Source organism: Drosophila takahashii, chromosome 2R (genome assembly GCF_030179915.1).
Source record: "Drosophila takahashii strain IR98-3 E-12201 chromosome 2R, DtakHiC1v2, whole genome shotgun sequence".
NCBI lineage: Eukaryota > Metazoa > Arthropoda > Insecta > Diptera > Drosophilidae > Drosophila > Drosophila takahashii.
In genome coordinates, this window is record NC_091679.1 from 33,294,554 (window position 1) to 33,320,219 (window position 25,666).

At 38.3% G+C, this 25,666-nt stretch overlaps 2 protein-coding genes across 4 annotated transcripts in view; one reads left to right on the forward strand and one right to left on the reverse strand.

Annotated features, from left to right (window-relative positions):
* Window positions 1–25,666, reverse strand: part of Sema2a (Semaphorin 2a) — a 40,490-nt gene that overhangs the window by 2,230 nt on the left and 12,594 nt on the right. The window contains exons 1-11 of one of the 3 annotated variants that reach the window (XM_044395826.2): window positions 16,708–16,819; window positions 15,726–16,119; window positions 6,429–6,516; window positions 5,988–6,039; window positions 3,998–4,066; window positions 3,093–3,200; window positions 2,735–2,872; window positions 2,524–2,656; window positions 1,767–2,123; window positions 1,041–1,269; window positions 3–339 (exon numbers count right to left, since the gene is read on the reverse strand). In XM_044395826.2, the coding sequence (XP_044251761.1) occupies window positions 3–339; window positions 1,041–1,269; window positions 1,767–2,123; window positions 2,524–2,656; window positions 2,735–2,872; window positions 3,093–3,200; window positions 3,998–4,066; window positions 5,988–6,039; window positions 6,429–6,516; window positions 15,726–15,891 (1,677 nt within the window). In that variant the 5' untranslated portion in view covers window positions 15,892–16,119; window positions 16,708–16,819. Of the gene's footprint in view, window positions 1–2; window positions 340–1,040; window positions 1,270–1,766; window positions 2,124–2,523; window positions 2,657–2,734; window positions 2,873–3,092; window positions 3,201–3,997; window positions 4,067–5,987; window positions 6,040–6,428; window positions 6,517–15,725; window positions 16,120–16,707; window positions 16,820–25,666 lie in introns of those variants that run through there. The other 2 variants (XM_070212382.1, XM_070212383.1) reach the window with 2 other exon arrangements.
* On the forward strand, window positions 20,279–21,052 carry LOC138912065 (collagen alpha-1(X) chain-like). Its single transcript, XM_070211902.1, has 2 exons — window positions 20,279–20,373; window positions 20,477–21,052. The coding sequence occupies exons 1-2, from the start codon at window positions 20,314–20,316 to the stop codon at window positions 20,864–20,866; spliced, it is 450 nt and encodes a 149-aa protein (XP_070068003.1). The 5' UTR covers window positions 20,279–20,313; the 3' UTR covers window positions 20,867–21,052.

Here is a 25,666-nt window from a genome sequence, read left to right on the forward strand (position 1 = left end):
ACCTGCAGTAAATCCAGCTCGTATGGCCGGCACGTATTGGCCTCCTTGTCCCAGCCGCAGTAGGGATCACGGACGCAGCGGAAGCAGTTGTCGTAACGGCGATTGCACATGGCCAGGTCGATTTGCTTGATGCGATGATCGGTGCCAATGTAGAGGCTCTTACGTGTCTGGCTGATTTCCATCACTTGGATGGCCTCGTTTGGTGCCACCTCGAAGATATCCAGCAGCTTGGACAGCGACTCTCCGTTGCGGTAGTATTGCACGATTTTGTAAATGCGACCCAAATTGGTGCCCACATAGTACACAATGTATTCCTGATTGAGGATGTCAATGCGGATTCTGAAAAAATGGGTTAAACACGCATATAAGTAACCTTGAATAAACCTTTTACTTTTAAAGCTGATTATGGCATTTACCATTGAGCCTTTTAATTTGTGAACTCAGAAAGGTTGAACTTAAATGCTTTCATTTGTAATTCATTTTAAATAAGCCTGGAAGTTGCAGCTGCTTTCTTTCACCTTTTCTTTTAATGCTTATATATTTTAATGTGAGCTTTAAAGTTAGTGTATAAATCAATTTAATAAAAAATAGCATTTGAAATTTTATAGTAGATAAATTCTATACCTGTCACATTCCATTTTAATGAGGCCTCAAATCTGAATGACTTCTATAGAATTTTTTTTGTCGAAGAATTTTTCAATAAACTAATTCTAATGCACACATACATCACAAAATTCCTCGAATTTTTACGTTTGCTAATATCCAAAATGTTTACTTTCATAACGAAATATTTTTTTTTTTAAGAAATTTAATCCCTGCCACATTCCATTTTAATAAGGCTTCAAATCTTGATGACTTGTAAAGAATTTTTTTGTCGAAGAACTTCTGTAAAAAATAAACTAATTCAAATGCACACATTCATCACAAAATTCCCCGAATTTTTCCTTTTGCTACTTTTACCAAAATCCGAAAGGATTAAGCTGGTAAAATAAACAGCCAAACACCTGCAAATAGAAATGAAATATTTGGTTGCAACTCACTTGTCAACGACGAGCTTGGTGAAGACCAAATCCCTCTTATAATAGACTGGATTGTTGTGCTCGTGATTTACGGCTTTGTCCATAAGTGGATGGGATCTGATGAAATTCAGGACGGTATCGGGAAGGTTTGACGTATCGTTGACACATGTACCCGGCCGTGGTTCCGGGACCCGGGAGTTAAGCACCGGCAGCCATGCGGAATTCGATGAAGATTGCTCCTTGAATTTACCTGTGCGCGCCGGATAAAGAGTAAAAGAGCGCAAAACAATTGTTCATATGAGATTGGAGGGAACGGAAAAAAGTTTATCAAGCTCCGAGTGCTGAGCTGCAATTGAAGACTTAAATCTACGACCGAAGGTGTCAGCTGGCACTCCTCTAAGCCTTCAGCCGGTGGAGAATAAAGCGACCCACCATGTGTGTGGCCATAATCCATTCAAATGGATTTTCTAATGCGATTTATGTTGCGCACGGCAACGAATCGAACGGAACTGAACTGAAATTACAAAACACTCAAACACACAGTGGTGCAGTGGGCCCCGAATGGATGAAACAACTGTATAGATGGCAAATAAAATTTGCCAATAAGTTGCATACGCCATTTCCATTCTCGTTTCCAATTTCAAGTCAGTGCCACCATCCAATCCACTTGGGGGACAATGGACAAGCGGAGAAAATTGCATGTCAACGCGATGTGCGGATCGCCCCGAAAGGCGGCAACGGGCTTACCATTGAAGGCAGCCTGAATCTCGTTAATGTGGAAACTGCATACGGCAGATCCAATCAGGCCATTAGTGCTCGTCGTGAATGTGGCGAAGAATCTGCTCTTATCGGAGGGCAGTTGGTAGACCGATTGGATCTCGTTGAAGTAGAACGGGAATTCGCCGGAGATGCTGCAGTTGAGCCGGGCCTTCAGATAGGTTGCCCAGTTGTGGGCCAGCAGGTTCTTTCCACCCACATCCTTTTTGCAAACGCGGGCGATGCGAGAATAGACGGCCTTTCCGCAATTGATGTATTCCACGGCGGTTTCACGGAAGAAGAAGTACACGTACTCCCCGATGTCGAAGGATCCAACAAAGTTTGGTTCTGAAAAATAAGAGAAATAGGGGACAAAGTTAGTATTAAGGTGTATGACACAGATGGAAAGATAACAGATAAATTATTGGTGTATTTTGTAGTACAAGCACACACAAAATATGCACTTCGACAAAAATGCACGTAAAACCGATATGGCCATGGTAAATCTCTCTCTCGGAAAATCGAAATAGAGCTAATTAGCGCTTAATGTTACATGAGTGGGAGGGAGAAAGACATATTTGAAATTCGAACATATCAAATCGAAATTGATATTACGTAAAATCGACTATAGTTTCGTATTAATTTTTTTTGAGAGTAAAAATACCAAGTATGTTAATATGGCTAAGAATTAATAAATTTTTTTGAAAACTTCGTAGCTGTATAATGGATGATTTTATTTTATACTTACTGTCCAACCACTTGGAGTCGTACTTCAGGGTCCTCTTGAATTTATATTCCAGACGTTTGGCCGAAGTATTATAGAGATCAGTGCGGAAAATAACCGTGTCCGCCTTGGTGAACTCCGCATTGGTGCCGGAGTACTGGGTGGGGAGAAGCGATTTACAGCCTCAGTTAGAAGGGTCCGAGAAAGTTTTAGTTTATGCGAGCAATTTGCTTACCAGGCCGGGCAAACCTCCGGGATTGCCGTTCTCCACATAAATCGCCGTCGAGTTGTCGAGGGGATCGTAGGGGCACTTGGCAATGCCCAGGCCCACGCCAATCACATATTCCGAGCGCGGCAGGTGGGTGAGATTGGCCTGCAGGTGGAAGTAAAGGGTGGATAAGTGAAATGTGAGGCATAAAGGATTCGCCTGCGAGTGTTTGACTTTAGTTTAGCTGCCTTATCTATGAACAGATGTCAAAGACTGAGTGAGCAACTGTTGATTGCCATCTAAAGTCAACCTTCTTTTCATGACAAGATGAATGGAAGATGGCAAATGTCATATGGCTTCCCAATCTCACCAATCTGCGACTTACATAGATAACATAATCCTTGGGATTGTGGGCGTTGGTGCCGCACACATAGAGCCTATCGCCCTGCTCCATTGACTGGATGACACGCACATGGTTCTTGCAGTCGAAGATCTGCAAAAAGAAAATTCATATCGATTAGGGAGAGACATACATAAACACACAAAAGGATGACAATGTTGCGGGGATGTTTTCCCAATTTATTGTTACGGAAACACGGCATCAGCTGGCTTGTCCCCCAAACGCAGCGATATCGAAATAGTTTCGAGTGTGTGCTCCGTAATGCTGCAGCGAATTTGTGGCAGAAATGTGCACAAATTGCAATAGCACGCGTCGCTGCCGAAGCTAAATCAATTGGCAACAATGCAACGAAACGCTGCAAAAATTACTACCAGCGCCAGTGGCACACAAGCAGCTTTATGATGACTTAAGCAGGATGCCCATGTGGCCCCATGTTGCTCGAGTGTGTGCGTGTGCTACATGCAACATGCTGCTGCCACTGCTGCTGCTGCTCCTGCCACGAATAACTTGAAATTGATTTCGAATGAAAGGATTTGCTGTCACATTATATACGAGTTGCAACAGAAGCGTCTGCCACATTGCCAGGCGATGGGATTTCCTCGGCTTTAAACTGCAATCGAGTTACTGAAATACCTCCGCCGGGATGTGATTTATTTGTGAGTATATATGACACTCATATTATGAGTGTACAGAAAGTACAGAGCGCACAAGAATTTGATGAAAATATAAAACAATTGTGGTTTTCGAATTTAAGGGAATTCTTATGAATTGGGGGTAAAAAGGAATTTTTATGTGTAACATATTCATATAAAATGTGTATCTGTATTTTTCATAATTTATTCAAATTGTAATAATTTAAGGAAGAAATTTTTAAAATTTTCCCTACTCACCTGACTTTTTCCCTTGGAAACACAGCTAACCACATCATCTCGTGTGGGCTCCAAGTTGATCACATCGCGCTGTAACGAAAAGTAAACCAAAGATAAATTAGCTAAATATATAGGAGCCAAATCGAATCCAGTTCACCTGGCCCAACTATGGCAGCCATTAACCATTAGGTTAAAAGCACACGTGCCGTGTGGCTTCTATCAATTCAAAAATTCAATTTACTCAAAAAAGCTGAAATACAAAAATTGTATATTGCAAATGTTGAGGGGGCGGCTGCTGCGTCTGCCGCATGCGGCATAAACTACAACTAGCAGTCGTCCGTGGCACCTTCAGAATGCTTTCAACTAAATTTATTTATAAATCACGTAATGTTACCCAGGCACACACGAAATATTTTCACGCACCAACCTCCATTGCCGCCGTCGCAACACCCACCCACCCAGTAACCACCTAACCACCCAACCAACCACCCATCCGCCCACTTGGGAGGCAGGCAGTCGCAGCAGAGCGTTCATATAAAACCAAAATCATGTATTATTTAGTTGAATTTGCATTTGGCGCATAAAGCAGCGGGAGCAGTGTGCTGAGGAGCCAGGAAACCGGAGGAGGAACAGGTGCAGGAGTTGGAGGAGAAGGAGGCACACGGATTCACTGGGCCGAAATGGGTAGGCCATATCGCGAATATCTTCTACAAATGAAAAACTATGCCTTAAAAAATTATAAAACTTTGGAATACATAGAAACGATGATAGAGATTTGAACTCTTTCCCTCTATTCGAAAAACGTAACTTATAAATTATAAGTTATAATACATTTTAACCAAACTATATTGTTTAGAACAAAGTTCCCATTAACTTTATAGATTTTTATTCTCATGTTATTATGCATTAGTACCTTCCGCTACTTAAATCTCAAGATTTCATTATCTTTAGTGGGATCTTAACTTTTCTCCAGTGTAACTCCCTGTGTATAGGCCAGAACCAAATGATGCCCACGGCGAATGTATTCGCACTTAACCGCATAAAATATATTGACGTATCCTGGCTGGCTTGCGAGCACGCTACAAGGAAATATAACCTCTTAGACTTTTACGATTCGGCTCGGAGATGCGTTGTAGGGCTTGGGATATTACGAAATGCTATGGAATGGAATAGAGGACGGGCGGTGGTACCAAGTCAGGTGTGCGGCGCTCATAAAACAAACTTTTGCAAGTCATAAATTCATAAACAGCCCAAGACGAAGACCGAGCTCAAGCCCAAGACACGGGGTAGCACTTCCTGTAATCGAATTGCCTGGCAAATGTTGTGGCAAGTTCGCGTATGTGGCCCAAAATATCTGTATATATCTGGGCAACGCATAAACCTGAGCCTGCAGAACCGAACCAGTTCGGGGAATACGCCAGGAACATAATGCCCGGACAAGAGAGTGCATATTAAATATGTTTTTTGGCCCTTTTTTTGTGCAGAAGGTTGATTTTTGGGGCGGGGTGGGACCTGTGGGTTAACTAAAATAAACATTTTTTCCTGCTGCTGCGCCGGGGGAATCGAAGATTTGTGGCTGTCGACGTCGTTGTTGCCATTTGAAGTGCGCCTAAAAGGCTGCTAAGCCGGTGTATTGTGCTGACAACGTTTAGATGGCGCTTTATGGCCACAAAAAGCGGCAAGAAGCTTAGCGGCCATTTGGAAACTATGGCAAACACATACACAACAGTCCCCACACCGCCAACGTGGCGTATAATGAATTTTTAACAATATGCCACAGAGCAGCAACAGCAACAGCCGCAAAGCAAAGTTGTTTAGCCCGAAAAGCTTTTCACGATTTTTTCCCTTATTGCTGTCAGTTAGATTTGTGGCCCGACCCTGGACAATCTGCCCCCTGCTCCTTTTGGCGACCTTTGGCGACGAAAGGACTTAGCCTAAAAGCGTGCTCTAGGATTATCATATTTGAGGCATTTAGTATAATCAGAGGCGAAGTCATGGCAGCGGTACTTACATTACAATTGGACGAGGAGATGTTCTGCAGGTTCACACGGAATACGCGATCCCTGGAAAAATGAAAATACATATAAATATTTTATTGCGTAATAGAATCATAAATATAGCAAATGAGATATGAAGGAAATATTGGTTTTAAGTTTATTATATTATATAATTTTTTTATGTTTTGATCCCAACGAATTTAAAATCAATTGTAAATGTGAAAAATAGGTGTCTAAAAGTATGCAGTCAATAAGGAATAGTCGACTTTCTGAATGAGTTCATCACACCTTTGAGTTAAAAATATATTGTTGCATACTTTAAGACACTTATTTTAATATCTTAAAGTGATTTCAAAAACCCAGTGATTTCTGTGGTACTGACTTATTTTTTTAGGACGTTCCCTTTCTTCCGTTCGTAATTTTTCTTTTAACAATTTGTATAGTTTTGTACTTACATAGCTCCCACATAAAGCGTATCCCGATCCTCGTTCATATGGAATGTGCGATAGTAAAGCTTTCCGCAGTTAAATTCCCTCACATGATCTGTAAAAATGCAGAAAAAGGAAATGATTTTGTTAAGTAAACTCAATATTTGTTCAAGAAATTTTCCCTAAGTGAAGCGAGTTGCAGACGCCGGACGCAGCGTCTAGATAGTGTCAACAAAGTTTTCATTCCCGACCAGAACGTCGGACAGTTGTGGCCACAGAAAAACAGGAGCAGGAAGTGCGGATGGGGGGCCAAAGATACAGATAGATATCCCATTTCAATCAAACTACATTTTCGTGAACAAGAAGAGAGCTGGAAAATTGTCTTGTTTATTTACATTAAAGTTTTTTCCGTAGCAAAGCATAAAATAAGCAGGGTTTAGGTCACAAAATTCCCATCCAAAACTGCCGACAAACAAGACTCATTAATTATAAGTATTGTATTATGTTAATTTGTGCGACGTCGCTTTGTCTGCAAATTGTTTGCCCATCGGGATGATGTGTACACTCTGTACATGTGTGTGGCTATGTGGTTATCGCTAAATGCTGAACACACAATTCTTTAATTAAACTAATTTGTATTTGCCCGCCTGTCACTCATCGCTACTTCAATATCATCAGCAATTAATTTTGCCGCCAAGGAGCTGGATGGGAACTATGAGATGGGAGTGGGCGGACGGCAGAGAACGGGAAGCTGTGGCAGCCAAAAGTGTCAAATGTCGTTCAAGTAATATGGATGACCGAGGCATTATCCCCCTCAGCAGACGCCGGACAATGGCCGAAAGTATGACAGAGGTCAGCAAGGGAGCAAACAAAGGGCAGGACCCCAGAACTCACGCTCAAACTCAAACTGAAACCCAACCGAACCAAACAGGACCCAAACTGGCATCCGATTTATGCTTCATGCTCAACAATGGAATATGTAAATACGGAAAGGAAACCCAAGACCACCCCACCGGCAGGAATGTAGCTATTTTTGATTTCCGATTTCGAGTGAATATTTTTTGGCCAAGAGCAACGGCAACGGCAGAAGGGAAAGGGGAAAAACAACGAGCAACCTATTGGCCAACTACAATAGAAGTGCGCACATATACGCTCACTCGTATGCTTGTTTGCATGCACAATTCGGATAGAATGTCCTTGCCAAACAGGAAGTCGACTTGTGTACGCTTGAAATGCTTTTGTACATATTTTTATTGTGAATGCCTGTCGAACTTTCCTGCTTTTTCTTCGTGTTTTTCCCTTTGCCTCTGCCTTTTTATTTTTTTACAGCTCTTCCAGAGTTTTATTCTCGCAACTTAAATGTGGCGAAGCATGCTCTTTAAGCCGGCAAACGAAGCAAAAATTAAACTAATAAATAATTTGCATTTACGCAACTTAATTGACCTCATGGAGTGGCGAGCTCTGTAGTATACATATATCGTATTTGTCCTTCGAGCCAGAAAACTATAAATGTTTCATGAAGTCTGCGGAAATGGTTAAATCTCTCCGGCGCACAGCGATTTGCGAAATTGTTTATGGGGGCCAATTGTCATCGGCAGCCAGTAAAAACATATTGCCACGATTTCATGACTGGATTAAGCCAATAAAAATATGGCAAATATTAACATAAAATTGATGGCACTAAAGAACGTGAACTCTAGCGAATCGAGGTTATCCAATCGGTTTGCGGCACTTTATGTGATGGAGTGAAAAAAGGCTTTGAAGTTGTTGGCTTAAGCCAATTGTATTTTTATTGGTTTGAAAAAAGGTTATTTAAAGATGGATATGTCTTACTATTTGAACAAAAGTAGGATTTAATTTATTTCGTTGGTTTGAAATAGATCAAACTTGTATTTTAGTTTATTTTTAATTTACAAACACAAAATTGATATATTATTAAAAAAATACCAAAAGTTTATACAAATATATTTCGTTGGATCGCTTTAAAAAAAATTTCTTGCCTTTTGGGATTCATCCATGTCCCCGACTACCCTTTAAAAATCCAATCGAAGTCCTCCACCCAAATGCGCCTCTAAAGTTTACCCAAAGGCAACTCTTAAAATCCTTTCAAAATTTGACATTTAAGATGTGAACTTTATTTGCTTTTAATCCAAGTCCAATCAAAATCAAATTGCATTTACGAGCTGCCTTTGAGTAACGTAAAGAAAAAAACGAAACAAACGCCAAATTTTATATTCCTTTTTTTTTGGCTTGGCAATTTTCTTTCGGGATTTTCACTGGGTGGAGTAGGAGAGTGCTTATGTGTATGAGCATTTATGACTCCGCCATATATGTCAATAATTTTTATGCTCTTCATAAATATGCGTTTGGCTTTTACGACCAACCCCACGTGGCAAAACGGAGCGAAAAGAGCCGAGATGAGGCAGTCAAATCAATTTCTGGAAGGGAGAAAATGACATTTCCGAAAACGTTATTATCAAATCAAATGCGAGTGTTGGCCGGAAGGGCAGTCGGGGGGATAGCAATGAGCATATTGTAAATTTAATGTCGTACCACCCACTCAATCCGCCCATTTTGACCGTGCCCCAGGCAGACGTAGCTACAATATATATGTATGCATATATGCATATATACGCCCATGTCAGCTGCAGGTGCACGAACTTTGGCTGACATTTACCTTTGAAATGTTTAGGTAACAACCGAATTGGTTGCAAAAGATGACACATAAACTGGAACCTGGTACTCAAGGCTTTTATGTCAAATCATCAGCCTGGAGCCACTTTAAAGTTTAAAGCCTTTAAGGTAGGAAAACCCTAAAATCCTTTGATAATTTTCTGTTCTTTTATAGCTCAACATTCCAAAGTCTAGACACTAAAGAGATTGTGAAAAGAAAAAAACAGTTTAATCAACGGAAAAGAAAATAAAAAATAAAGAAAACACAATGAAGTTTAATGAATAATAGTTCTAGAAAATGGAATTCAATTTTAAGATATCCAAAAAAAAATGTAACAAATCATCTGAACATTAAAATTGATATAACTATATAATGGAGCTTATATGCATAAATCAAATTTTTAATATTATAAGGAAATGCCAAAAGTTTGCACAGTGAAACAAAGCGTTTAGCTTATTTCCCAGCTTTTCAGTGCCACCCAGAATATCCCTGCTGAAAATTCCCACTTATTTCAGTGCTTTTGCTAATTATGAGAATTTCACGTCGGCTCTAAGCACTCGAAAAGCCGTCTAGACGTCTGCACCTGTGCTGCAAACTGAAACTGAAAAGGGGCGGAGTGGTTGAGAAAAGCCAAAGAAGAATAGGATTTTCCGGAGGAGAAGGAGTCGGAGCAGGGAGTAAACCGAAATGTTTACCCAAAGTGGTTGCCATTTCATTTGCACAGAACAACACAATAGACAGGCCCACACACTCACTCAAAGGTTGTCTCCTTTTGATTGTCTGTGTATATAATTAAAACGCATATGCATGGTAAATATACTTATTGTCAGCACTGTACGCTGTCTGAATGCCCAAAGGCTTCGGGATGCAGCTTTAATGCTACAACACTGCAGCCATGAAATGCAAGGGGGTCGACAGGAAGTGGTGTTCGAGGGGGTGTGCGAAACATTTTCAACTCAATTTAGTTCATTTTATGGCAGCAGCAATGCGCCGCAGCAGCAGCGCAAGTTCATTTTGTTGCAAAATAGCAGAAATGCAAAAAAACCCGAAGAGCGCACTCATAAAAAAGCATCAAAAGAGCAGTCAAAACAGCACTAGACCAGCACAGCAGCAACTGCAATGGCAATGGCACATCCAAACCCAAACCCCAACCCATCCGAGCATCCTAGTTATATGGCCTGGACATCGCCCAAAAGCTGCCAACAAAAACGCAACAAAATGCGGATGCGGTAACTGTTTCATTTTTGGTTAAAAACGAGGTAGAAGTAGAGGTGGCTCCCCAGTGCAACTTCATTTGATGAGCTCATGTGTGAGTGTGCCACATAAACGGTTGAAATACTTTTAAACCCACTTTTTAATACCCTTGAAATACCCTTTAATACGGTTGAAATAGTTTCAAACCCACTTTTTAATACCCTTGTAGGGGGTGTTTTCATGATCCACTAAAAGTGAAATGAATAAACAAAAACTTAAGTAAAACCACAGCGTATTGTGATGAGTGAGTTATTCGAGTAAAAATATTAAGGTAATTATAAAAAAATTCTGAGAAATAAAACCTAATTTATTATACAAAATATTTCATCCGCTAAGTATATTATTTTTATATTAGAGTAGTTTTCAAAGTGTAATTTAATTTATCCCTGTATTTTATATTTATGTAATATCTGTGTAAAATATGTTTTTCCTCTGCAGCACAAACATTTTAAATTGTAGTTACGTATGAATTTTTTTTATCTATTGAAACCAACTATTTGACCTATAACTTTTTATATTATCTTTAATATTTATTTATTTCTTTGATTTTTTTTAGAGTACTCCCAAAGTCCTCTAGCCTTAGCTAAATATTTTTCCCTTGGTGTTACTGTTTTGTTTTCTTATTTTTGGCACCCAGCACCTTTATGGCAAATTTGCTCGACAACTAAAACATTCTGCGGCTCGCTTAATTTGCCATGTATTCAGAGCGTCCAGCTGCAAGCCTTGTTGCCACTTAAGTGCGCTCAAAGCCGCAAGTTGCTTGCCATATGCAACATATTTTGGCCAGACAAAAGAGAATGCAAATTCTGGACTTCAGCATGCTTAGCCTAAGTCAATTAAGCCAGAGCAAAATACGTCCGCATATGCAGGCACTGAATGAAAATTTAATTAAATTTCACCTTAAAACGATGGGCAAATTGAAATTAACGTTAAGCGAGTTGTTTGCGTCAATTTAAGGTGATTGAATTATGGCAAACGACAGAATCTGTGGCCTAACTGCATTTGCAGTTGATTGATTGCATTTGGCCTGTTGCCTGTGCTAATTGCTTTTGCAACATTTTGCGACACTTTGCTATCGGCCACCAGCTTCCTCTGTATTTTCTCTCTCTCGTTTTTCTTGGCCGTTTTCCTCCGCCCTGCGATAAGCGCACTTCCTCCGCTGTAATCAGCAACGCCTATATTAAGTGGGTTCTATCAATCGAGTGTTGCGTAACTAAGGATGTAAATATGTAATTGGCAGGGCACTGAAAAAAAAATACTTTCGATTTTGGCTACTTTGGTTAATTAAGTGCACACTTTCAATATATGTAGAATATAATAACTATAGCTTATTGTATCTCAGTTTCTTATGTTAAAGTGTATAAGTAAAATTTATTATCGTAGAGTTTCAGTACTTGAGATAACAACATGTTCATATATCAGCTCTTATAATATTCAAAGATATTTGAAGATAATTTAAAATACTAAAACTAAATACTTTTATGGCAAGCTTAAAGTAGATAAGTAGAAAATATTAACAACATCCTTTTCTAGGATCATCTTAATTATAATTTAGTACAGTAAAACAGTTAAGTTAGGATTGCTAAAGCAATCGTACTGACTTTTACAAGTTTTTCTTGCAAACTTAAGTTCTAGAACGCAAGGTTTTTTCCAAGTGGACTTGGTGAAGTTGTCCAGGGCAGAACGTGATTTTCTTTCCGTTCTCGCTGGCCAACTAAAACTTGGCCAAAAGGGTCCCGCTTTAAACACACTTTTAATGATGTTGCCGCCGCTTGTTGCTTGGAAATGGTTCGTTCGTTGCGATTCGCAGGGAAGCAATATTAAGCCCCACTTGCAGCTGGAGGTGTCGGGCATCGCATTGAAATTCAATTTCGCGGCAAACTTTCCATTGTGAACCGCTCCCAGCAGTTCCACGTTGACATGCTTTGGGTGGTTCCCCTGTACGCGGCCTGATGCCAGGCTCAAAGCCAGGTAAATCCCCACCCAATACAACCGCCCGGCTCAACAGCAAAGGGGTGGGCTCAATGAGAGCTACTGTGTGAACAGCTTTTGACATTGCCATGATGAAGTGGAACTCGCCTCCGCCTCGGAAGCCCCTCGCCAGCTACTCCCTCTAAAAAGGGGGAAAAATACAAAAATATAAAAGCCGGGGGCAAGAACTCGGCTATCCCTTTATCGCTTTTGTCGTTTTAATGGGTCAGCAGTGTGCCTACAGTTTGACAAAGACCACAAGTGAGTGCGAAGCTCTTAAAGCTGTTGCATTTGGATAGAAATCAGACAGCTTGGAAGCCATACATCCCAAGCTATTGCTGCATTTGTGGCTATAAAAATTAAACCCAGAGCTGAAAACAAATAAGAAATGACTGCTATAATCCTAAACTGTCTCAGTTGGCAGTTCTCTGTAAAATGGTTTTTGTTAGATACAAGCTAAGAAGAAATGAACAAACGAGTTCATTGCAATGAAATCTGTTTGGAATGTTTTTTCTTTTTTTCAAAAATATTTTTACAGAATTCTCTAGGGGAAATACAGCAAAAATATCTTTACCATTATGTGCGTAGGAAATAGAGATTTTTTAGAGATTTTAGGTCTTTTAATATAAAAATACGAACACGATACGATTTTTAAATACTATCGATTGTCAAACTACTTTTCGGGTCAGAGTGTAGTTTTCTTTATAAGGGTTCGAGGGTTCAACCTCAGCTACCTGCCGCTCGAATGAGTCAATAATCAGGGGTTTGGCCTTTATAATGAAGTCATTACACCTTATGCCAAACAGCAGGCCAACTTTGTATCTTTTGTGAGAGCCCAAAGAAGTCGAAATGAGGGGAGGAGCAGTCTGGCAGACACAAAGCCAGTATAAAAATAGAATTTAGGGAAAAGAGTGGAAGAAACATCTGTCAAACCGCTGAGTCAACCAATTGAAGTGGTCGAGGTGGTGAAAGAGGAGGGCGAGGCGATGGGTATGGGAAATGCCATGGAGAGACATAAATTTAGTATTCCCCTAAAATAAAGTGCAATTAATTTCATTTAAATCAATAAAAATAGTGCTTTTTCATTTACAGACGACAAAAAAAAAGAAAACAAGTAATAAATATTCCGCATCAACGGGGGAATTTATAGTTGACATTTTAGAGTTTTGTTGTTATTCAGTTCGGTGGCTTTTGTGGTTTAAGTGTTTTAATTTATGGCTAGGCGATCTGTTTATATCTGGTGCATCTGGTGCAGTGTCCAGCCTTCTATTTTTTGGATTTTCCTATATAACTCCGGGAGAAGTATGCGCAAACAGCTTGAACGATTCTCTAATCGCCTCACGTTTTCCTTAAAGTCAAGTGCTTAGCTATTGAGTTTACAGCGCAACATGCGGCAAGGACCAAAAGTTGTTGTCGGCACGTGAAGTTTTATGCTGCACTTATAGCTTATAGTTAAGGATATAGAGACAAGGGGGTACCAGGAGCGGCATTCTGGAACGTGGACTATTAGAAAATGTTTACTGGTCTTGACCCGAAGTTGTTGTTGTTGTTCGCCTGCCCGGCTAAATGAGATTTAAATTTTTTATACAACATTCTCTACGTTCTATTCTTGATGGCTTTTTGCTGTTCTTGTGCCACATTCATTGAACTCTGGGGAACTTTTCAATCAACCTCAAGATGATAAATTAATGCTGCCCAAAATTATTGGGCAAAATCCAACATGAAAAACCTGTTTCCGACCGCACATAGTTGAATTTTAATAAACTTTTATGCCTTAATGACTCAATAAAACCGGCCAAAACTTCGAAATGAACAAAGCTTGGGAAAAAATCCACTGGGAAATCGACTATGATTTGAATGGTACAGTATTCACGTTCTTACGGGGGCGGGCTTTAAATGGGACTCAGTCAATTATATATCATTCAGGATTTATCTCTGTGGATTATGGGACTGCATATGGTTAAAATATGATTACATTATTGGTATTTGTTTAAACATGAAATATGCATATGAATAGCAACAATTCACAATTGCACGGGCAGGCAATATTCACTATGAATGCAACGCATTAATATGCAAATTATAAATAACAACAACAGTAACAATGCTGCAAGCCAGAAATGGAAAATGGCCCAAACCGCCAGAAAAAAATAGGTGCAATTGAAATCGAACCAAACGAGATAAATAATAAAGGCACAAAGAACATGTGCGAATATTATGGCAAATAAATTACAAATTTGTTGTTGCCCGAGAGATTGAAAAATAATATTGGCGAATGTTAAAAAACGGAAGAGAAAAGATGTTCTTGTTAACCGAAGCTTTAAATACCCCATAGAAAAATTTCTGTGGGTGGAAAAAAGAATTAATTGCTAAGAAAAATTTAAATACATATTATAGGTAAAATAAAAAAGAATTAAAAAAATAATATTTATATTTAATTTTAAAAATATATTTTTTTAGTTTTTTATTACTATCTCAAGATGTTATACGATATGGGCACTTCCAAAATGTCGCTCGGGACATTTGCACACCTTTAAAGTTGATAAAAAATTGTAAAACAATGGATTTTAGTTTTAATTATGGGTTTTTATTTTCACTCATCCCAAGCTCTATTTTTTGTAAAAATCTTCATTTTGTACCACTTTTAGTTTTTAAGATATCGGTAAAAAACTTCCGTATTCGCTCGGGACAAAAGTAGAAGCGGATTTCGGGGAAGTTCATACAACACCAGAAATTAGCGAATTCTGATGGAATATTTGAATGCGATTTTTTTTAGAATGTTGTTCAAACATGTCGCTGTGAAATGCTTTTGGTTTTACTTAAAAATTCTTTGACGTTTTTTTTTTATGCAGTTTCAACCACATTCGCTCGGGACATGTCGCTCGGGACATTTTTTCCGACTGTTTTGTAAAGCGGATTTCTTTACCTCTATCTCTCAATTGCTGGATGTTTTGACTTTAACATAATAGTTTAGCATGTGAATGAATCATTCAGTACAGAAAAATGTCACATATTAGCATTCCTATAGGATAAATTAACAACAGAAGACAGGTCCAAAAAATTACAAAAAAATAGCCAAAAACTGATTTTTGCGTATATTGGTGGGGTTTGTCATAAAAATAATCAAACTATACTCCTAATTTGTAGTTAAGGTCAGTATCCATCTAATTAGAAACTAATATCGGGGCAAAATCATGTGGAAATATGTTTTTTTCAAGTTGCAAGGTTTTTGGCTTGGTGGACTTTTTTCTGGAAGTGCCCATATACGTATAAAAATCCATCAATAGTTCTGACCGAAAATTAAAGTACCCCCTAGAACAGCCCATAAAAAGCCAGTGAACACGAAATTTAAATTTATTTAACGAATGCATTTTAATCCGTGTTTCTCCCGCGCTTTTTTCCCCTTTAGTTAGTTGGCTATTTACCTGCGCCGTGCTTCCCATAGTTGTTGTTGCCCTGATCGTTTCCAGTGCAACAAGGACGCTCATAGTAAAAGTTCCAGGTGTTTTCGTAGTCCGCAGCCGTCTCGCTCACACTGCAGGATAGCAGTAGCAGGAGTGCGAGGAGAGGCGATAGCTGGAGTAGCGGCATTGCGGGGGCGGTGCGAGGGAGAGGGGGCGAAAGCGGCCCTCAAACCTCAATTGGATTACGGTGCGAAAGAGAGGGAGCGAGAGATACACCCCGACCGACCGAATGCTTGTTGATTTTACCGATGTGCGAGCAAAAACCGGCGACTTTTTTCCCACGAATAACTGTTAACACATTTAACTTGTATTATTTTTACACACTTTTGCGGCAATTGCAATGGAATTGATTTCACTGGCAAATGGATTTTAAAATAAACTTCTTCCCTCGGGCGATTTATAGCGCCCCTTTTTTGGACCAGGACCCCCGGCCGTAGTGCCAATTTCGTTTCGGATTAATTATGTATGCGTTGCAGGCGCATAAAGGCGTAATGCATTTTACACAGTTGTGTGTTTCAGTTCGGTTTTCAATTCGATTTCAACGCATTTAGCACTCGCAAAGCATGTGCGATATAAAGATAAAGGCAAAAGGAAACTGGTTTATTGTATGCCCACGCTCGGGAAAACAAAAGAAAAACTTTCGGGGTGCGAAAGAGACAGCAGAGCGGGGTAAACAAACGCGTACTTTAAAGTTTAAACAATTTAAAAGGCACTGCCTCAATAAATAAATGATTAATCTGCAAATATTTCCTTGGTTCCAATTTTAACTTTGCCTTTAACTTCCACACAAACCCGTACACACACATGCACAAATAGAGATACACACTTGAGTTGTTGTTGGGAGTTTTGGGCTATTGGAATTTCGAAAATCGAACTCCGAATTGAATGAACTGAAACACTCCAATTGGTTGAATTTCAACTAAATGCATTCTTTGTATTTTACCACTGCAAATAACGAGCCGCCCACGGAACTTAACACTAGAAAAATTCTAAAGATTCCTCAGCGGAAACACCAAATACAAAAGAACAACCGACAACAAGTAGAAAAAGAAAACAACAACAACAACAACTGCACGATCACTCCGCCAACGCAGCTGTGAGAAATGCACTAAGGCGTTTTTATCGGGGAAATATCGCACGAAGATTCTGGTATATACCAACATTAGCGATCTATCGCGATCATCTTTCTTTTTTCGGCGGCTCTTTTTTGTCAATTTAAAAAATGATTTCAATCTTTAATGTTACATTAATTTAAAATACAGTTATATCTACAAAAAAACTATTAATACCACAGTTGGAAAATAAAATAATTGTCTGAAATAAACACAAATTTAATTCTTTGTAACTTTTAAACGTTCTTCTGATTGTTTTAAATCTTGTTTTTATTATAGTTATTAATTTTTTAGAGAACATTTTAAAATATATATTTAAAAATTCAAAAAGTCATATTTCTTGGGACATGAAATTTTGTTTAATATTCGTGGGACATCGTGAGTTTTCAGTTGTCGAAATTATCATTTCTCCTTCCTGCAAAAGTCCTGTTGCAAAACGGGGGATTTCAATTTTCGTATTTTACCGTGCGGATGCGGCGAAGTGATTTTTAGCAAGGACAACGACAATTTCGGCAATAAGCAAACATTTGCTAAGCCAGACAAACAAAACGGATAGATGGATGGCAGGTATGCAGACGAACTCTTGCATTTAGCAGCCTCGAGCGGCAATTAAACACAGTTTGGTAGTGTCTCTGGCATTTGAGTGTCTGCTTGGCAAAATATTTAATTAAAAAGCAAGTCGGTTATGTTTTCGTCTCTCCTTGATATTTGCAATTGTGTATGGGTGACAACCTGTGCGAATATGAGTTGCCATCAGTGGCTTACGAAGTCGTTTTTGGGGCTAGGATAACCCACGAAATATTGGTTTAATCTCGAAATATAACAACATTAATAAATGAAAATATTATATGAATTTATATAATTATTTATAGTATTGCAACTCTCACCATCTCAAATGATAGATGTTTGTGTAAAATGAATTGATTCAGAAAATATTACTCATACGACACGTAAGCCTGTTAGAATTTGGTTCACCAAAATCGTTCCTTTTCAAATTTCATAAATTTTTGCATTTTTAATCGATTGAAATAAAGTTTTAGGCCAAAAAATGGTATACTCTTATGTATCAATCAAAAGCAAAATAAATGTACAATTAAAAACCCTTTAGAAGAGTCCTGCATACGCCACTGGCTGCCATTGTCTGTCTGGCCTCTTCTCTCTGTTTGCCTGCTAATGAGTTTTCGCAGCAGCACCACACTAGTCGTCGCCCTTGCACACCCACAGCCCCAAAAAGGCACTTGCATCATGATACTGTTGAAAATTTTTGACACATGTTTACCCACTCTATCCCATTCTATCCCCCTCTTTCCTTCTCTTTCGATCTCGTATTGTTGTTGCTGCCTTTGTAGTTGCTTTGATGTTGGGTGCCATTTTTGGGTTTTTCTTTTTTCGGGGGATAGCCTTTCAAGTGCAGCAGCGACAACGTCGCCATTGTCATTTGTTTTCGCAAACGTTTCTTTCACACAATGTCAACTTTCAACAAAGGACTTTAATTAAGTCCTTAATGACAGCTTAATTTAGCGCACTTTGCACAGCGCGTATGCCCCAACACGTACACAAACAAAGGCACATGCACACACCCACGTAACCCACAAACACACACGCTGGCTGTCCCGCTCTAACTTACTTGGGGAGTGGATTTAGAGTTTAGTTTTCCTGGGTTTCGTAATCCTGGGGAAAGCAAAGTTGCGGTCATTTCAATATTTAGTAATGTAAAGTCGAAGGATCACATTTTCGCCTAGAAAAATAGGTCCTTGAATTTTGATCTTTAATTTACAATTCATATAAAAACTTGTTTACTTTATTATTTCTTTTTAATTTGGAACACTTTCGAAAGTTCATAGTGAATTACAATTCAAAAAATTTGTAATAAAATTGAATTATTGAAATTAAATTTGCTGAATTACTTTCCATCCGTTAAGCTCTGATTATTGAACTTCGCCCTGGACTGCCAGGAGGGCCCACCTCTCCTCGATCGCCCTTTAATCCCCTAGGTCCAGTAAATCCAGGCGCTCCATTTGTTCCAGGCTTTCCCGGCGGTCCCCTTGGGCCAGTCAAACCACGGATGCCAGGAATTCCTTGAAGTCCGTCCTTTCCATCGCAACCATCTAAGCCATCTTTACCAGGTGGCCCAGTCGGACCTTCTGGACCCACCGGCCCTGAATCGCCTTTAGAGGCAGACTCGCATTTTAACAAACGTTCTGATAATCTGTAGTTCTGTGCGTCTATTTCGCGCAGTCTTCCACTTATTTCAGCTTGGAACTTCCCAAATTCCTCCTAAGAAATAATGAAAATCATAAATTTGGATTAAAAAATGTGTATAAAAATTTAAAAAAAAGCCAAATACTTAAAATTTTTAAATTTATATAAATATTGAAATATTAATACAAAAATAAAAAACTTTTCAATTTGAAATTTTTCATTTTCATTGGACACTCAAACTAGAACCAAAGTAATTTTGGATCCGCCGCTGAACTAGACTGTATTTACCGAATCACATCCATTGCAATTGTGCCATATAAGGAAACACACGAAGAAGAAACAATAAAACGCAAGACTTTTCCTCATTGTATAAAGGGAACTTGGCTGAACCTTAAGCACAGAGGAACTAAACTCAAATGAGATACAGTTGGGTGTCTAATATAAGTCGAGCTTAGAAGTCTTCAACAAATTTGAACCGATAACTTAAGCACTAAAAATATTTTTAACAAAATGTTGCAAAGCTTCCGGTCTGGAACATAATATCTTTAAATTCAACTTTAAAGAATTTCGCACGCGATATGTGACACAAGTTTACTCAAGGGGAAATAGATTTCGGTTATCATGTGTATACCCTGTATTTATGAAGGAATATGGTATTTTATAAACTTCGGTAAATTAAAATGTGTGAAAGAGTAAAACTATAGAACACATGTGTACATAAGTTTGTAATTGCAACCAATAGTTGCTATTTAATGAACTTATTCAATTTATCAATATACAAAATTGTAGGTATCTTATAGTCCGATCATTTGACTTTCGGCAGAAGATTTGGAGCACACATTGACTTAAGAGGAAGTAGTTGGTAGATAAATGTGTATACCCTGTATTTATGAAACAAATGGGTACATTATATTGGGTATTAATAGACGGATTTTATATGAAATCGTTTTTAATAAGCTTTAAGACTAATAAAATTTGGAAATTAATAGCAGATCCCTTAAAATCCGACGTCTTATTATAGTGTCATGTAAATTAAGTTAAGAAAAAGAGTATCTTAAAGTCAGGTCATTAGCCAATTTTTTAAAAAAACCTCGAAACCCCCGAGTCGGAAAGATTAAAAAGTACCCAAAGATTGCTGAGCTAAGAGGCTATGTATGTATAAGCCACTCAACGGCTTCCCATTCGGTTTTAGTATTTCCCTTTCAACGGTTCTTCTAAGTTCGAATTCTTATACAATGAGGATTACTCACATCTTTTTTATTTGGATGGGTTTCTTGCATTACGGATTTGATTCGGTAAATAGCAATCAGAAAAGAAAAGTGAAACGGAGTATCTTCAATATGTTTTTTTGTCATGGTTATTTACCCTTTTTTTTTGCATATCTTTTCTTTTTTTTAGTTAGCCGTGGACCCAGGGAATTTTGAACAACTGAAAGCTGAAACATATGGACGGCTTCTCGGAATTAAAGCGCTGCAGGACGAATTATTGGAGCGATCAGCGAAGTGGGTCTCCGCTACTAAAGGCGAACAAGGAGCTGAGGGGCCTATGGGTCACATTGGCCACATAGGGTTTCCTGGTCGTCATGGCAAAGATGGTTGCGATGGCTCAGAAGGAGCCCCGGGAGTCCTTGGCGATATTGGCATCGAAGGTCCACGAGGATATCCGGGAGAACCTGGAAAAAGGGGAGATCCTGGCCCAGCTGGATATCCAGGCGTGAAAGGAGATCGTGGAGATCCTGGTCTACCTGGAACTCCTTCTTTCATGTCATTGGAAAATTTGAAGGATTGAAGATTTCTACGTAAATCATATGATTTTACTATTTAATTTCGTAGTGAAATCACTATGGACGGCAGTCCATGTAGTGACGAAGCGCACCAGGAGAGTGTGCGAAGGCGACTACTATATATACACGAAGAAATAAAAATCTACTGTGATGGTCCGATCATAATGAATAATACACCTATCGAAAGGTATTGCGAAAACTAACAGGATTGCATACCAAGACTTTAAGAAAATCAATTGGCTTGGGAGAGAGAGCGGTGAAAGTGAAAAAGTGAAAATTTCGAAATTTGGAGCTGTTGGGGCCGGTGGGGATAAATGCCCCTCGCAATGTTTTATTTGTATTCCTTTTGAAAATACCCGTCGAATGAGGGGTCATTTGTCAAAATCCGACTCTCCGTTCAAAAGTTATAGCCAAAATAAGATTTTCTTCTTCTTCCCAAAATGAAAATTTAATTCTGTTTGTCAGTTTGTCCACTTGTCCACTTGTCCGCTTGTCCACTTGTCCACTTGTCCACTTGTCCACTTGTCCACTTGTCCAAAATATGTTTTTTAAGTTCTGAAAATTTGATATGACGTTCATCACATCGATATAAAAAACTTTTGTTCTACCACTTTTGGAAAAACCCGCTAGTTTAGCGGGAAAACAGCTATAAATAGCTAAAATTCGGAAAGCCGTAACTTCTATACTACTAAAGCTACAGACTTGTGCTGCATCTCGTTTGAAAGGTATTTTTAAATGCTATAAACACCTTTTATATGCAATTTGTGTAAATGTAATAGTTAAAAAGATATGAACAAAAGAAAATTTGTTTAAACTTTTTTTTTAGCTTTTTTTTAATTTTCTCAAAAACGGCTCTAACGATTTTCCTTACAACTTTAAACTGTATAGCCCTTGAGATTCCTTAAATTTTGGTATATATCATGTTTATGTAAAAAATCGCGTTTAAAAGTTATTCAGAAACGAAAATAGCCACTTTTGCCAGCTCAGAACAACTAACGCTCCCTGAGTATTGAATTTTGTGGGAGGGTATCCGAACTGTATTTTAGGGTCATGGAATCAGTAAATTTGCACTTAAGAGTTCCATATAGGAATCTTTTGTTCTACGACTTTTGGAAAAAGCCGCTACTTTAGCGGGAAAAAGCTAAAAAAAAAAGCTAAATTTCGTTTGTTTGTAAGTTCTACACTACTAAAGGTACAGACATGTGCTATACCTCGTTTAAAAGGTATTTTGAAATACTTCAACGCCTTTTTAACTTAATTTGTTAAAATACAATAGTTTAAAAATTATGATAGACCAATTTAAATTTAAATGTATATATTAGCTCCTATGAGAGCAAATGTAAACAAACAAAAACTTCTGATATCAAATAAAAACACCTCTTAACGAGGTAAAAAACTAGTGACGACCGCACCTTCAACATACAAAAGTTCTGATATCAACATTTGTGACGAAAAATTATTACACTCGTCATTAAATAGACTTTCTAATCTTTTCTCATTCGTCACGCTGCAATAGAAAATGCCTGTAAAGGGAAAAAGGCTGGAATAGTTTGCTAGGGCGGGCCGAATAAGAAAATATTAGAAAGTCTATTTAATGACGAGTGTAATAATTTTTCGTCACAAATGTTGATATCAGAACTTTTGTATGTTGAAGGTGCGGTCGTCACTAGTTTTTTACCTCGTTAAGAGGTGTTTTTATTTGATTTCATTTATCAGGCAATTAAAGAAAAGTTCAAACTAATTTTCTTAAAATTTTTGAACGAGAAACATAATTTTAATATTTGACATTTATTAAATTCCAGGAAATATTTAACAATTTAACATTTTAAGAACTAAGGTTCAGGATCACTTTACAATTACAAAACAAATATAATCAGAATTTTGTAAGCACTTGGATCCATTGAAGTATTAACATTTTTTGCTGCAATTTATTGCTTAATACTATTAGTCTGAGGGTGCCAATTGGAAGGGTTGACAGCGTGGGAGAGAGCTTAAATAGCATTTTGATTATGCCAAATAAAACATGAAAACTTGTCTCGCCAAACATTGTTGGTCGCTCAACTTGTCAGCGGCCGGCAACTTTACGTGCATTATATAAAAAGTTGGCCAAATAACCAGCAGCCAACTACACCAACAATCACAAGCTTGGAAAAGCGATAAAAACCATTTGTTGTGGATGTCCTGTTTTGTTATTTGTTGTTTTGCTGCCCGTCCTTTGTTGTTTTGCTGTTGTTGTCCCAAGTTGGCTTACTCAAGTTACTTACAAAGATTTCAATGCACTTTCTTCCTACCAACTTGTTCGCACAGAAAGCCAAAAAGCCAAAGGAAATAAAAAAGAAAAGAAGCTGGACTGACCGACAAGAAGAACAACAACAACTACAGTAGGACCAGCCTACTGCGAATTAATTCCATTACCTAAAATGGCACTGCTTATCAATGATAAGTTATCATTAGACTTTACATCCAAACCTAGTTAATAAAATATATATTTTTTCAAAAATTTTTTTGTAACGTTTTTTAGCTACTTTTGAAATTCAAATACTTTATTCTAAAATCCTTTGATTTTTAAGGAGCTTAAGACTATATTGGTTTTATTTTTAAATTTTTATCCAGTGATCGGAAGGAAGTATATATTTTTATGGCCAAATGACACTTGTTTTAATTTTGATTTACTTGCTGGATTTTTGGGAACTTATATGTGGATATTAATTTATAAAATGATGCTAAGCTGTTGTTAATGCTGTCATGACTTTTTATACCCGTTACTCGTAGAGTAAAAGGGTATACTAGATTCGTGCAAAAGTATGTAACAGCTAGAAGGAAGCGTTTCCGACCCCATAAAGTATATATATTCTTGATCAGGATCACTAGCCGAGTCGATCTAGCCATGTCCGTCTGTCCGTCTGTCTGTCCGTCTGTCTGTCTGTCTGTCTGTCTGTCTGTCTGTCTGTCTGTCTGTATGAACGCTGAGATCTCAGAAACTACAAAAGCTAGAAGGTTGAGATTCCCACACATATTCTTTGGCTTCCTACGCAGCGCAAGTTTATTTTAGCCGAGCGCCACGCCCCCTCTAACGCCCACAATCGCCCACTAACGATTTTAAAATGGGTCCTGCGCCCACATCTTTAAAAATTTCCGAGAAGTATAAATGCAATTTTGTTGTGTATATTTATACCTATCGAAATGTAGAAGACATTTTTCAAATCGGACCATTCATTAAAAAGTTATACGATTTATAAATTGTCAACATCTATCTATCTCCCTCGCACTCCCTTTAGCTGAGTTACGATTATTAGTCGGTACACCAACCAGACACAGCGTTCGCACTCCCTTTAGCGGAGTGACGGGTATTAGATAGTCGGGACACCAACCCGACTATAGCGTTCTCTCTTGTTTTTAATAAATCCTAACAGTTAATCGAAACTTAATAATTAATTAATAATAATCAAAAATAATTAATCAAAAACTTGTAACGCTAGGATACAATAAACAAATAAATTAAATATGAGTCTTTAGCTCGTAGGATATAAATGTAGTTGCTTTTTAGCAACATGATATAATAGTATTTAAACTATTTTAATCGACACAAAAAAAAAGTAATCCTTAAATCAGAACCTTTTTATTTACTTTCATTTAAAAAGGTTTGATTTTTATTTTGATATTTTCTGGTTCCTGCTACTAAGTTTCGACTGTGGGAAAGCAGTAGCATCAGCGGCGTGGCGAACAAGAACAAGAACGATTTGACTTCTGGAAACTGTCAGAGCAAGCAAATGGCACTAAATATTAAGTTTGCCGTTGGAACTTGACCAGAAAAAGTAAGCTACGACGAAAACTTGGCCGGCCAGAACTAATGAAAGCTTTCTGCAAGTGTGAGGAGTGTGTGCCTGTGTGTTTGGGCTAAAAGTTTTTGCCTTTTGGCTCGACCACAGAATTTCTCATGAGTTGGCGCTGCGGCTGCGGCTGCACTTGTTTCAAGTTCAATTAATTTTAAGTGCGGCAGCAATTGTGTTGCACATTGTAGTTCCTTTCCTCTGCTCGTTTGTTTACTGCGACTCTCGATGTGTTTTTCCTTGTTCTTTGCCTTGGCGGCCCAAGTTGCAGGTTTTGCCTTTTTACAGGATTCAACTTGGGCCTGACATGCAATGTCAGCGCCCGTGTTTATGCCATAAATAATGCAGCATATTTTGCATAATGACAAGTTATCGCACACAAAACATAATTGTATGTATTTGTGTTGCATAGTTGATGACGTCACCTTAACTATAGAGGGCAAGGTTTGCCTTTCACCCTACTGTAACCCAAAGGAACCTAAATATTATGCATTCAATTCCTTGAAGTAGTTATTGTTTTGCCTTATCATATGATAAAAAAATATTTTTGGTAAAAATATATAAAAACTTTAAGATCAACCATATTTATCATATATATCATTGCATCAATATTTGTTGGTCCTAAATAATATTTTTTAAAGTATTGGTTTTAAACTCTTGTAGACATCTTTTAGAAATGCAATAAATCCTATTTTAACAAGGTATTTCATATACAAGATTTTTCGCGACAGGTACTAGATTGGCTAAGCCGTAACACAGATCCATAAGATCCGATCTTATATCAACGAAGTGAATGTCGCGCAAGTCAGCTAGATGTAGCATGTCCGGGATTAGTGTCACATCAAGCGGACAGATTGCGGCAAACTGCAGCTACGGAGTGATAACAACAAGAGTTGCAAAACAAGCGGCGAAGGAGCCAGATAAACAAATCTTGTCTAGCCGGAGAAAGCCAGAGGAATAAGGGATGGGATGGGG